This window comes from Rhopilema esculentum, chromosome 3, assembly GCF_057945365.1.
Source record: "Rhopilema esculentum isolate cy_ngs chromosome 3, ASM5794536v1, whole genome shotgun sequence".
Lineage (NCBI taxonomy): Eukaryota > Metazoa > Cnidaria > Scyphozoa > Rhizostomeae > Rhizostomatidae > Rhopilema > Rhopilema esculentum.
The window spans coordinates 8,389,907-8,403,652 of NC_142817.1; the positions used below are offsets into that span (position 1 = coordinate 8,389,907).

Genomic DNA, 13,746 nt, shown 5'->3' on the forward strand with positions numbered 1-13,746 from the left:
CTATAAACGAGAAATGGAAATGTGTGTGAATCATTGATGTTAACTAATGTAGCAAATAACTTGAAACATACGCAATACAACAACAAAAATGCTGTGAACATATTTGTCGGTGACCATGGGGTAACTTGTGGGGAGGGAAACTCTAGAGCCTAGTGGATAATTCCAACATCTTTATCATATTTAAAATGATCATCTATTCTAATTGTTTTGTAATTTTTAGAAGTGACGACAAAAGGAATGACACTGTGATTTTGCTGTTTGTTGCAGTAGCTCGGGGGCTTGGGGGCTTGGGGGCTTGGGGGCTTGGGGTTCGGCTCCCCAATCGCGTTGGTTTTCAACGTCCGAGATTTTACAAATCTTTAACATGCCGAAAGCCCGTCAAATATGTTGTCTTGTCGGAAAATCGGAGCCTTAGCCCCCCAAAATGGCCTGAATTTCCGCCACTGGTACGTCGGGTTTTTAGAATTTTGCAATCAAATCTTTTTGTAAAATGGGAAATAGAGCAACACTTAAGTAAGTTATCTTCTTCATGTTGTGTTCCTTCGTTTTATGTGGATTCAGCCATTCTCTATGTGGAATAAATCAAAGCATACATTTGATAAGGAATCGGTTATACAATGATGTGCAAAGCTACCTTTTAACTTTGTAAACTGGCCACTTTTTAGACAGAGTTGTTCCGTTCTCTGGACGACTTAAACACATTCTACACACGGATTCTTTACCAAAGTTTTTAAAGAAGGCCCCGATTGGGGTAGTATGTTTAAAGAGCGACCCAGTTGTAGCATTTTCAAAGGATTAACTCGGATCAACCCATATTCATTAGCTATAGAGAAATTCAAGATGAAACATGCTTCAAAAGTCGAGAAGGAACCATTTACAACACGGAACATGATAGAGAAATTTCAACCACTGAATCATCAGCATTATCCTTTTGAATTAAGCTTTTCGTAATGAAATATATTCTCTTCCGATATCATCACCACAAAATGACACTAAATCTATTTCAGTAGAAAGCATCGATATTCGTATTTTCCTGTTTCCTTGGTTTAATTAGCTGTTTTGGATTTATACGAGAGCTAGATTCTGTAAAGATTCTGAAAAAAGAATATTGATGCAATCTTAGAAAGGGGGAGAAAAAGTTCACCGGGAACCACGTGACACGTGGGCGCCGACTTTGTTGAGGGGGGGGGGGCTTGAGCCCTCCCGGAAATTTTAGAAGGGGGTGTTCAGCCATCCCTTGAAGCTTCATGATGCAGAATAACTCGTCATTAAAAAGAACTGCATATTTTATTGATTTTAAAGACGACAAATATAAAATTTGCTTTTAAAAGTTAAGATTCTCAATTAACAGTACATTTCTTGTGCGTTTGATTGGCGATCGGAATCAGTGGTGGTGCCAAGGGGTGGTATGGGGGGGGGGGTAATTCACCATCCACTTTTCTGAGAATATGGTCTACATATTTCTTCTAAAAATGGATTAAAAAGTGCTGGGTAACTAAGGGTAGATCAAAATCCCTAAGGAAAGTTAACCTGGTACAAATCACCTTATCTTTTTCGAAAATCTGAAGCTGCATTGTTCTTAATTTGTTTTAAAAATGATAATGTAAGCAGTGCGATTGTTACCTTTTTCGCTTTGGGGAGGTGTTAAGGCCCCATTTTTCAACAAAGTGAGTGAGACAACAGTTTGAATATTCACCGAAATGGTACCCTCACATGGCTAAAAATCCTTGTTTTTGAGATAAAACGTTATTCAAAATTGCACTTTACAGTAGCTCAGCATCAGCTTGTTCTTAATTTGTTTTTAACTTTGACCAATTTTGAGGCTCATGTTCTTAAAAAATTGTTCTTTTAAAAAAAGAGCGTATAGCAGATAGATAACTAGTAAAAGTTTTCTAACCACGTGTAAAGAACTTCGCTTTGTTAATAACTTTCAATCGAACAAGTGAAGCAAATTTTCCATTTTTTCAAATTCATATCATCACAACATTTTTACACTTTATCGCATGTTTCAATCAATGATGTTTTAATCAAATATACAATGTTAAAAATTAATAGATATCAGCTGTTAAAAAAATATTCAAAATGTTCTCCAGGACATTGAGGGTTTTCCGAGTAATTTGTTTGATCGGCCTTTCCTCGAAGGAGGTGGTCGTATCGAGGCTCGGCAAAAATCTAGGTATTCTTTCACAGAAGTGTGATTAAAGAAAAATGACAGTAAAGATGCTGCGAGCTGCGAAGTAAAGATGGTAGTTTTTGTACAAACAAGCACAGAAGACTGAGCTCAGTTTTTATTATGTCTCGAAAAGAAAAGAATCAAAGTCTTTGCTTTTGGTTTTAGCAAAGTTATCTCATAGTTAAATTTTTCTCTTTGCATGATGCATGTGACTCCCTCGATCATTCATCTATTACTCAATCCAAAATCCCGAGACCAAATATGGGTCTGTTTGTCAGCTATAAAGCGGAAGTAACTCTCAACTTCGAATGTCCCGCCTCCACACTACACTCATTTCCTCTGGTCGAAGTGTTATGGTCGACAAGGAAACTGGACAGAGCAACACAACACCATGAAGAACTTTTTGGCTCTGTTTTTTATTCACTGCTTCGTAAACGCAGATATTTACATGCATAATCCGAGGTTAGCAAACGTGTTTCATGTAAAGCTTTTTTGTTAATTGCAAAAGATATCGATCTGAAGTAATAACCGATTGTAAGATAGGCCTAGGCTGACCCTACCAAGAGGCCTAAAGAATTATTTAAAGAAAAAAGAAGGAATATATCCAAATGTGATTGGCAAATTTACTTAAGAATAACAGTGAATGATATAATCTTTAATAAAAGTAATGGATGTGATGGAATGTTTAAATTTTGTGTTTGATATTGACATTGTGAAATCAGCACAAATGTGGTATGTTTAAAACATGGACCAGTATTTGTCTGACACTGATATTTAGTTTATGAAACTTTCTTACCTTTCTCTGTTATAAATATCATAAAAAAAATCAGTGTTAAATACTTTCCCCAAAATAAGTGGGAAAGCCCTATCTTAATTCAAATACAAACATTTTATTCAAAAGTTTTTTGGTGGTAGAAATTTCCAAAATGACTTTGAAAAAAGGCGAACATTTTTTAACATGCTTTAGGCTTTGCTGTCTGTTTAAAAGTTTAAGTATCCTTCAATATGTTTGCTTTCTCAAAACTTTTTGATATATCATTAGTAAGGCATTAATTAACTTATATTATAAAAATTAACTTCTTTAATGCCACTGAAATGAGTTCTACATCTATTGAGTTGATAATGATTTAACAGTCGTAAGTTTAACAGAAGACAGCTAATGGAGACATGGAAAAATCTCCTGAAAAGTATCACAGTCACAATTTGAACTCAAAACTCAAACTTTTTCAGCAACATAGTAATTAATTCGAATGTACAAATGAAGTGCCAATAATTGATATGCAACTAACTAGAATAACATTGATTAGTGATATAGTTATGCTAATGGACAAGTTTCGCATGAAACTTAGAGGTGCAACTTAGAATTGTCCAGGTTCTATACAACAAGTTGAATAGCTCTACCACTTCATAGACCAGCATATGACAGATGGGAAAACAGTAATACTCATATGTTCAAAAGTAGATGAATTATTGCATATTTTATCATTTATTTTAGAGGAAGTAATAACAGATTAGATGAAAGAGGAAGAGAAAGAAATAATGGCAATCGGTTTGTACTCATACAATACCTTTGTGTATCGTAAGGTAACATAGGTTCCATTATCGATGTCCGAAAACCAATTAATTGAACTTTAATCTACCTTAAAGCATTTCATTTCACATTCTTAACAAAGATTTGTGCTTTATTGGCCTGTATTTCTTACCCAAACTGTGCTGGTTACATTTATGTATCAACGATCAGTTTCTTATCTGCTGGTTTGAAGAAGGTGATGCCATTTACAAAATTGACAAAGCATTTGTTGTTGCCTAGCCTTTCTGTACTCTATATTATTTGGTGTGACATGATTGTGTGATTGTTATTTGATAGCACTTGGTTTTATTTTGATATAATACACTACTCTAGTTAACTTAATAAGCTACCTTTATAGGAAAATTGACAATTTAAAATGCCAGGAGCATTTTTTTCTGAGTTTCAGGCTTTTAGATTATCTGTCATTTTGTTTGGCTTTCCAGGTTGTTTGATTCACAAAACAACAACAGAGGCGGATATAATGTTGGGAATTTGTACTACTATGCTGGGTCTACATTGCCAATAGAGTGGACAAATCAGCATTCGTGTGATAACCCAAACAGTAATTGTGAGATTATCATTCAGTACATGTGTGGAAGCAGGGTTCGAGATGGAACAACTACAACGTAAGCAATTTTATTCAGTATTTAGGAAACATCTTTGTAGTGTTATTAAAACAGCTCAAATTCTGTTACTTTTTTTGTAAGCAGTAAAACTATGTAATAAGGCATGTGTAAAATTCTACCTTGATGTAACATATTTTTGTCTTACTAAAAATATTTTAAAAATAATTTCTTTTGCGATTACAGAACCATCCCAGAAAATCCAGTCCAATGTCGTGGATATGACTGCAACAATGATTTACGGTATGTAAATTCCATGGTGATTGTTATCTAGTCTATTACATGTTTTGGTACTTAGAATAGAATACAGTAGGAAGCAAGACATCAGTGAGAAATTATCAGCCTTCACATGAACATAAATTTTTTATGGAAAGTATATAAATCATTAAATATATAATTTTACAGATGTAGTAAATTTTGCAGATTTTAACAGGCTTTGATACATAGGCTCCTCACATCAATTGTTGAATCAAGTTGCAGATTCTCTGACCTGAGAGTCTGCCTTTTAACTTAGCAAAACAGATGCTTTAAAAAAGCAAATAAGAGATTCATGAGTTGAGACTGAAAGTTATTTCACCAATGAAATCAGTGTATCCCATTGGATCAATAAATTACATTTTTAACAGGCTTGCGGAGCTTGCAATAAGGGGAAACCCTTTGGTCCTTTTGCACCATCATCCTCATTTTATGCCCTTATTGTTTGGCATTTTTTAAATGTTTAAGCTTTTACCTAATTCTTAATGATGTGTTACATAGGTTTGGCATGCATGAAAATTACAACTATTACATGGATTGTAAATACAGACAGAGAAACCAAGGTCTTTTCACAGCTGATCAGGTAAGAAATTTAATGCTGATTCAGATACTGTCAATTTTGAAAACCAGTTCAAATTTAGGTGTCAGAATTGATGCTAGCTATTGTGCTAAAGGGAATGGGATTCCATATGTGACAATCTGATGAGTGGACTTGTAATAATTTTTTTTATTCACTTTATTTAATGTTGGTTAAAAAAATACTAGCTAATAAACAGCTAATTAACACTAACTTACTAAAAGCATACAACTTGCAAATTACTGACAGGTTGCAAGATTTCCCAAAAAGTACACTTCTAAAGCGATGGCACTGATGGGCATAGCCACAAGGGAGTGATGGGCCTATTGTTAGGATTCACAAATATCTGGCATTTACTTGCAAAGTTGTCTTTTGCTTGAAAACAATACTAGACAATACTAGCTTTTTCATGTTTATTCTGATGGATTCCAAAAGTGCTAGATGGAACAACGATCGAACTCTACCAATAATCTGAATTCCCAATAAACTGTCTTCATTATAATTTTTCACACAGTCTAGGTTTCCCGGTAAATTCCCCTTGATAGTGGAATCGCATGTTTTAGTTGTCTGTTTTGATCTGCAAGACCGAGAAAGCTGTTCTGTTTGAGGGGTAATTTTGTTCCCAATGCTGGAAGGGACCTGCTGTTTTATTCTATCCCCCAATCAACAATTTCTTTGACTTTCCTACCAAGAATATGCCTGTTTTCATAAGAATGAAAGGTTCTAAACTCTGCAAAAGTACCTTTCGCTTCACTATCCTTTTCCAAATAGATTTAAGTTCGTAACTATCATGACCAAAACTGCCCAACAAACAAAAAATTATCCGCAAAAGATGCAATGACGAAAGAAATTGCTGTTGCAAAAATAAACCAATGAACCCTTTTAATTGCTGTTGCAAAAAATAAACCAATGAACAGCAATTAACAGCTCGCCTCAGGTTGTGAGGGGAGCGCGAAGGCTATCGCTTGCCACGGCCAAGCCTGTAGCCTTGAAGATTCTGTAAACGGATCATGAAGCTCTCTCTACTCTTCTCCTAGCAATTGAAAGGAAAAACATCCAAGTACACCAGGCAGAACTCTGGAGGTACCAGAAGGGGCTATGAATGCCCAGAAGAACGAGACTATTATCCATATTGGCATCCCAACCCATGGAAGGTAAGGGTCCATTAAGCTGAAAGGTTTGACGTAAAAAATTATGGAACATTCTTCTTTAAGTTTTTAGTAAGAGTTTCATGGCTTTCAGCATCATCTCTTTGTAACTTTGAAACTTATTAGATCCTCAGTTTGAATTTGTGAGTAATTTTTTCATTTTATGCTCAGCAAGCAGTTTCAAGAGTTTTCATTCAACTTTCAAAAATTATCATTTTTCTTTGCTTCACGAAATATTCTTCTTCCTTCTAAACAGCAGAAGGTGATTATTCTATAACACCAGTCTGACTTAGAATGACTGATGAAATTGGACCTTTATAAAATTGTAAAATTTCATCAAATCTTTAGGATTTTCTCTAAGACCTCAAGGTTTTCAGAAAAATTTAGAAACATCCAACATTCTGCAGTTTAGAGCAAGTAGAAATTCTTGAAGCAGTAACTATTACTTTATATACTCCTTTAGGATATTGTTATCATGACCAATGACGTCACAAGATGCGACTACTACCAGAAGGAGAGCCAAAATGTGAAGGACAAATGGGCCTGTGTGCCACCCGCTGAATACACCAAATTCGCAAGAAGTCGGAGGCTGGCAATTCCCATTGACAAAGAAAATTGTGAGGTAGGGCTAATTTATATTGGTTTTCCGATCATCGATAAGCCTTTATGAACTCTAGTTGCTTAACTCTCCGTGATATTGCTTATTTTTCACTGCCTTTTGTTGACAGAAAATCGTTTGGCCTATTGGTAGTATCAACGGGACACGCGCTGTTTGGACCAAATTTCCATCTCACGGAATAAAGGCCCCAGAATGCAGGGAAACTGTATGGTCTCGGGACAATCACCTTGGTAATGGCAAAGGTGGATTTACAAACAAATATGATTGGATTTTGCCGAAAATCGAAGAGAATAATTGTGTGTTGCGTATAAGGTAGGTCTTCAAATACTTCTAAAAAGTATATCAATTTTCTGATGGTTTTCTTCAGGAACACTTTGTTAAATTTCAATACAAACGCTTTCTTGAAATGAAAACAGTAGTAGAGTATTTAGAAGGGACCCACTATACAGTGATGCCTTACAGTTCACTCTCACAAGTAACTTAGTCGCAAGCATCTAAGAATTTTACAAGAGAACATATAAGAATGTAAGAGATTTTTGCATTTGATAAAAAAAATTATTAGAAGTGATTCGTTCTAGGGTTGTTTTGTGTCTATCAGCAATGTAATAGCTGATGTCGAAAAGATTTGGAAAACAGTGAAACTCTTGGACAATTGTATTGATGCAAATGTTGTCCAATTTGTAAGTGCTTGAGGAGAGCAAAGCAGAATGGTTCTGATACAAAGATATATCTTTACTTTAATGAGAAATGTAATGAACACGAAGGATTTCAACCGGTCTGTCGCACTGATATCGTGTAAACAAGTGTCATTTTGTCACATTATGCTTTCAGTTCAGAAAAGCAATCTTAAACTGCACTGATTTTTACAAAGTTAAAATTTATTAGCTGTTTATTTATAATTCTGATTTTGTGACACAAAACAAAAATATCTTTGGCTGTGAACCGTTTTTCGTAATGCTTATATTTTGTATTTAATTTCGTCAATGAAGGTACAACATTTCAACCAATGATTATGATACTTGGAAGACCAATGCATCTAAAAATGGGAACAAACAAACTGATGTCAATATTGGCAGCATGATTGGACTGGCTTCAGACGAGGCTAAAACAAGAGGCTACGTCTTCAAAAACAACCCAGTTGTACAGCCGTTTGGGAGTTCAAACAAGTTCCAAGTTAGATTGGCAATCAACACAGCCCAGTACGGAAGAACATTTCAAGACAGGTTAGAAAGTTTTGAAATCGCATAACTGATATTTTTGAAATCTTTTTATTCGTAGAACCAACCAGAAGATTTGAGAAACTCTTTAGGGAAAGAAACTATGCAAAAGTTACACTGGTCAAAAGTTTTTTAGATTTTTACTGACAGGCAATGCTTAATGCAAATTCTTCCAAATAAGAAGCTTCATGCTTTCTTTCTATGTGAATGCTGAAAGTTCCTGCAACTTTGTCGCCCAAAAGTTATTTAATACAATGTGATTGACAGCAAATTTTCTTACATTTTTGTCAAGAATAAGAGTAAATGTTAACTATTTCAACAAGTTTTATCTCTTTAAATTTTTTTCGGAATTTTCATGTTATAAAAAGCATCGTAGATCACAATCCACATATTCTGAGCTTTCTTAAGTATTTAATATACATTTTCTGACTTTCAGATCACACCTTTTTGCAATTCGAAAGCGTCCGTCCAATCTTGAAAATGTCAAAATTGTTAATTTGAATGTCCGTGGAAAACGTGGCAATATTGTCCAAGTATACCCTGCCGTGGAATACGATTTTGTCCCAAACAGACTCCAGCTGGGTGAAGGAGATTACATACATTTCCAGTAAGTAGTTTAATTGAAAATTGTTTTTCGTCTTTCCAGCAAGTGCTGCTTGAGGCTGAATTATGACGACCTAATTTGTTCCTAAGGGGTCACGGTGGGCAACTTCCTATCCTGTTATACTCTTTCAGGTATTAGAGAATTTTTTCAGAAAATTTGGTCCTACCCTAAAACATTGGTCCAACTGCGCCCCTGTGCCTGACAACTCGTTCTTGAGCAAAGGCATGCAGCATTCATCTGCTTCTAAAATGTTTATTCATGGTTTTTGAATCGCTTTAGTCGTCGAGTTCTGTTCGTGGACAGAAGAAGCCTGCAATTTTAGCCAGTATATTTTAATGGAGGCACGAATATTTTCAACCATGTAGAATTATTTGTTACTCTAGATAGAAGAAATTTAGCAGTACTTTTTTCTGATTATCGAAATAGGCCATAGCATTAGACGGCATTTTGTAACCATCGTTTAAGAGCCTTCCAAGTCCTTCACCTACTCTTAGAGTATGAGATGCATTAAGAGTAAATCTCACAAAATTTCTTTTAAAAAGTTAGCTGCGGCTCACAAATACGTTCGGGACAAATTTTGTTCTAGAACCTCCAGCATGTTTTCTTATTATGATAACGTTGAACCCATAGGGGAATTCTGGGTATAATTTACTCGAATGGGTGCTCTGTGGCCTTAAGAACTTTCCCAATAATTCCAGCTTCTCTAACTCTCCGGTTATTTGTCAGGTGGACAGGTTCCAACACAAACCCTGGCAATAACGATGGTCAAGGATTGGCTGGCACGGATAGATCCAATGTGATTCTTCTTGAAAAACAGAAATACGCAGAAGGAAATTTCAGAGGTGCTGGCACAAAGTATGGTCATTTTGGAAACAATTATCCACAGAGAGTCGATAAAGTCACGTGGCTTGGGCTAAGCAGGCAGGACCTGAATTCTCTTGCACTTTTACTGCCAGGTAGGTTCACAAGTTTTAGCAAACCTATTCTATAAATTTACACTACTTGTAAACAGGCAAAGAAAAGAAAAACAAAGCAAAACAATTCTTCTTCTTTTCTTCATTTGACCAGAACTTTCATATCTACTCACACAGACTTACTACGTCTTTCAGTTTAACTTTTGTTTTACTTTATAGTGCTTTGAAAGATCTTTGTCGAAGGATAGCCCAAAAATAGTTTATTTCAAGTCAATAAAAATCAATTTGACCATACCTTAAGAATCCACTGTACAATTTAGCAATTTTTTGTGTGGCAACATCCAAAACTGTCGATATTTTCTCACCACATCACACCTTAACTAGAATTGTGGTCATAGTATCAAATCGACATGAAGAAGCAGCCCAGTTTTCTGCTTGATTCTAGATCCTCTTTATTCTTTATCAGCAATTCTTCATTTCTTCTACAGTTTTTGCCATCTTTCAATAGTGCCATTTGCTATCTATTGAATTAAAGTCTCTCTTTTAAAATACGTTTAGGCCAATATGGCGGCGAGATGTCCGAGCTGGATGACGCTGGCACGTACTTTGACCTTGGTCCACGGAAAGTGACTGGTATTGGTACATACTTTTACATGAGCACGCGAAACAACAACTTTTCAAATCGAAGTCAGAAAGGAAAAATCGTTGTTAATGGTAATGCGGTTGTACAGAGGCAGGTTGGATGGGGAGGAGGAAATATACTTTTGAAAGATGGGTGAGTTTTTACTTCAAACCATGCCCCAGTATCGTTCATGCACCAAATTGTGTCATGTTCCAAATTGTTCCATGTTGTGTATATGCAGCACCACATAAATTTTTATGTAAGTTTTTCATTAAGCTTTTTTATAACAAAAAACTATTTGATTTTCTTTCATTACAGTTGTATCTGCTATGTGAAAAATAAAGTAATGAAGATTTTGACAACAATCAATACGAAAATCATTTACCTTTATAGTACTAAGGATCTCAATGGAACTTCTGTAGAACTTGAAACAAAACTCTTGAAACAAAACTCGTTTAAGTGCTTAAGTGGTATTTTCATATGCATTCGTACTCCTAATTAGCATTGCTTAATATAATGAGTGCATTTTTCAAGACTTTACTTAATGTGTATTATGTCTGATTTGCTATTACTGTTAAATAGTTGCCGTCCTAAGGGAAAACGTTTTGAAAACCCACGGATCCGAGAGAATGGTGTTTGTTTGAAAAACATCTAAGATCAACAAAGACTATTTAACGGACTCATAGGTTTGAGAAAATTCTTATAGTTCATCCTTTAAAGAACCTTTTGCAAAGTTAAATTGTTCTGTGTTTGCAGATCGCAAGGTCTTTGGATTGAAAAGGATGTTTTAGATGGTTTGAAGTCCATTCAGTTAGAGGAATGGTCGCCCGACGCAGGCAGTGATCAATTGAAGAAAGGTGGGGGAAGCATAACGGTCGGTGATGACTTTAGCAGCAATTTCTTGGCTGTATATCCAATGCAAAGGCTAACGAAGGACGGGAAGACGTTTACTGTCAAGTTGAAGGTTGAGGAATCAGCAGGCCATAGCACCTATGTATACCATTCGTCTGATATGAAGACTTGGTCGAAAATTTCAGATGCGTCAATCTCTGATGGTACTGCTACATTCAAAGCTAGTGCAGGTAGGATTATTTTAAGGTCTATGGGGTCGTGGAATTTTTATACGCAGGCCTCATTTACATTGCCAATGCTTAATTAGTTGCCGATGCTAACAGAAAACAATGCAAATGGTGCCTAGATTATAATTTTAATGTCAGGCGCTTTTTATTACATTTGCTCACAACAACTAGAGGAGGAGTACGGTTTGTGAGGTTAATAACTGACTGACCCCAGACTAGTTCATTATTATCTTCATTTCCCGTCCAAACATTTTTGATCAAACTGTTGTAACACAATTCTTTTGACATCTGAACGAGTTCACTGGTGGCAACGGGCCCAGAGCATGTGTCCCCTTGCCGCCTTGCTCCTTTGCCCCTATGCCCCTGTCTTCAGTAAGTATGTCTGTTCGTCTCGTTTTTTCAATGCCATTATAGAGCAAATCGATACACAACTTTATTTTCAGCCTCTGAATTTCTCCTTTTTCCATAGGTGGCGTTTATGTGGCCAGAAAACACAGAGATGTTGGCATGATTGCTGGCGTTAGTTTGGCCTGCGCCTTTTTGTTCGTCCTCATCATTGGAACGGTGATTTACTGTAGAAAAAAGCCAGGGACCTGGGACCGAACTAGAGTTCGGTTTCGTAATATCACACGAAGTCTGAAGTCAGAGGTTTGAGGCGATGTCAACATTGCCTTTTGTCTGAATTTGATCTCCCATGATTATATTTAATTTGATTTCATTAGAATGAGGGTAAGGTGTGAGTTTTAGCCCAGTTGAAAGTAAGGTTGATGGGGTGCGTGCATTTTAGATGACCATTTACAGAATTTTTCATGCATGACCCTTCAGCCCAAAAAACCTTAAAGCTGAAACCCTATTTATAAATCATGTCTTGATCCTGTTTCATTTATCCTTAAAAACCCTTTGTTTTTAATTCATAACTGAGATTTTTGCCTTAGACCTATTTTGAACTTGGTTTTTTGATTTATTTTGGAAACTCCTCTCAATTTGAAAGCTGAATCGAATGCTGGCTATATCTAGTCATTAAATACTTCAAAAAGTGCTCATTAGTTTTATTAGCTTCCTGTTGCCATTTCTATCAGTGTGAGTTTTCAGTATCACGATTTGTAATGTTTTTCAGTTTTTGTAATCTCCGGTTGTTTGGAGGTTTTGTAAAATTTTGTTTGTGACGAGTTTCTTTTTTATTTCCAATTGCTAATTAGAACGTGAGGCTGGCCTCACTTTGATGTAATTGTACAGTCAGACTTGTATTGTAACGATTTATGTTAATGGTAAATTTTTCAATTCAAAAATCGATATACAAACACTGCTAACCAAATTGACTATATATCTTGAAGTAGGCAACATTTTCGATGTCAACATTGGTCTTCTTCACAAATTTCGCATTCGGATTATGTTAATTGCCATACCGTCGCTATAATAAACACAATCAAATTATACATTATCAATGACGTTGTATTATCACATGATATTTAACGATACAATTTTTACCCGGTGTTTCTCTGCATCATTATCATTCATATTTTAACACTTAAAAACCTTTTTCTATTACTTTTTTGCCTTCATCTGCAAATTTACTATTAAAACTGACCGACTTTCATCACTGACTTATCCTTACAGAAATTTCAGCACGTTTTCTTTTTGGCTCTTTGAAAAACGAATATATTAAGAAGGTCCTTTTTTTTACATAAGCATGACTAGGTTGGCTGGAGACAGCAGTTACGTTGAGCTGTGTCTTTCATAATACTTCGTGTTGACAACCCACACCAACGATCCACCTTGACAAACCCCAACAACAACAAATGATGATTATGTGCCGCGCCACCCTTCCTATTTTGGATGACCTTTTCGCAGATTTGGATGGGCAGGGCCCACGCCACCAAGGGGGCGGAGGGGCCATGGTCTCCCCCACTTTTTTGCGTAGCAAGCAGTTTCAAAGCTGCAGTAAAAGGGGAAAAGCCTTTGCCTCCTACTTTTGCTAGCCTTGCCCCCCTCCCCCCACTTCCAAATTCGTGGCGTAGGCCCTGATGGGAGACAAGTTAAGCATAGCTAAGCTATTGATTTTTCATTTTCATCAAGATTAATGCACTTGGCCCTTTCAGCTAAATTAAAAAAATTTAGTATTGCATTGAAATAAATTGTCTATTGAATAGAGACCAGATTATCTATGTTACAACCGAAATTTGAAATTTTATGGTGCTGCTCTACCAAGACATTGTGTTTGGGTTCCTTAGGTTTAAGCAAAAGGAATTTAGCAACTTAGTGATTTCATAGTTGTAATGGACTTGTTTTTTCTGTTACAAACTGTTGCTGTCACTTGCTTGGATATGTTTATTCTTTCATTGTAG

At 35.9% G+C, this 13,746-nt stretch overlaps 1 protein-coding gene across 1 annotated transcript; it reads left to right on the forward strand.

Moving 5' to 3' along the window:
• The first annotated feature begins 2,475 nt into the window (after positions 1-2,475).
• On the forward strand, positions 2,476-12,888 carry LOC135692748 (protein DD3-3). Its single transcript, XM_065211032.2, has 14 exons — positions 2,476-2,635; positions 3,669-3,722; positions 4,187-4,369; positions 4,553-4,609; positions 5,123-5,204; positions 6,236-6,352; positions 6,810-6,968; positions 7,075-7,277; positions 7,955-8,188; positions 8,619-8,789; positions 9,513-9,742; positions 10,259-10,475; positions 11,079-11,404; positions 11,871-12,888. Exons 1-14 carry the CDS (start codon positions 2,565-2,567, stop codon positions 12,053-12,055), a joined length of 2,289 nt encoding a protein of 762 aa, XP_065067104.2. The 5' UTR covers positions 2,476-2,564; the 3' UTR covers positions 12,056-12,888.
• Positions 12,889-13,746: the final 858 nt, after the last annotated feature.

Bases quoted from the DNA above. Each gene is read 5' to 3' on its own strand.
- LOC135692748 (XM_065211032.2), top strand. From the start codon at position 2,565: ATGAAGAACTTTTTGGCTCTGTTTTTTATTCACTGCTTCGTAAACGCA. The intron at 5,205-6,235 runs GTAAGAAATTTA...CTCTTCTCCTAG, and splicing joins GTCTTTTCACAGCTGATCAG to CAATTGAAAGGAAAAACATC. The intron at 7,278-7,954 runs GTAGGTCTTCAA...TCGTCAATGAAG, and splicing joins AATTGTGTGTTGCGTATAAG to GTACAACATTTCAACCAATG.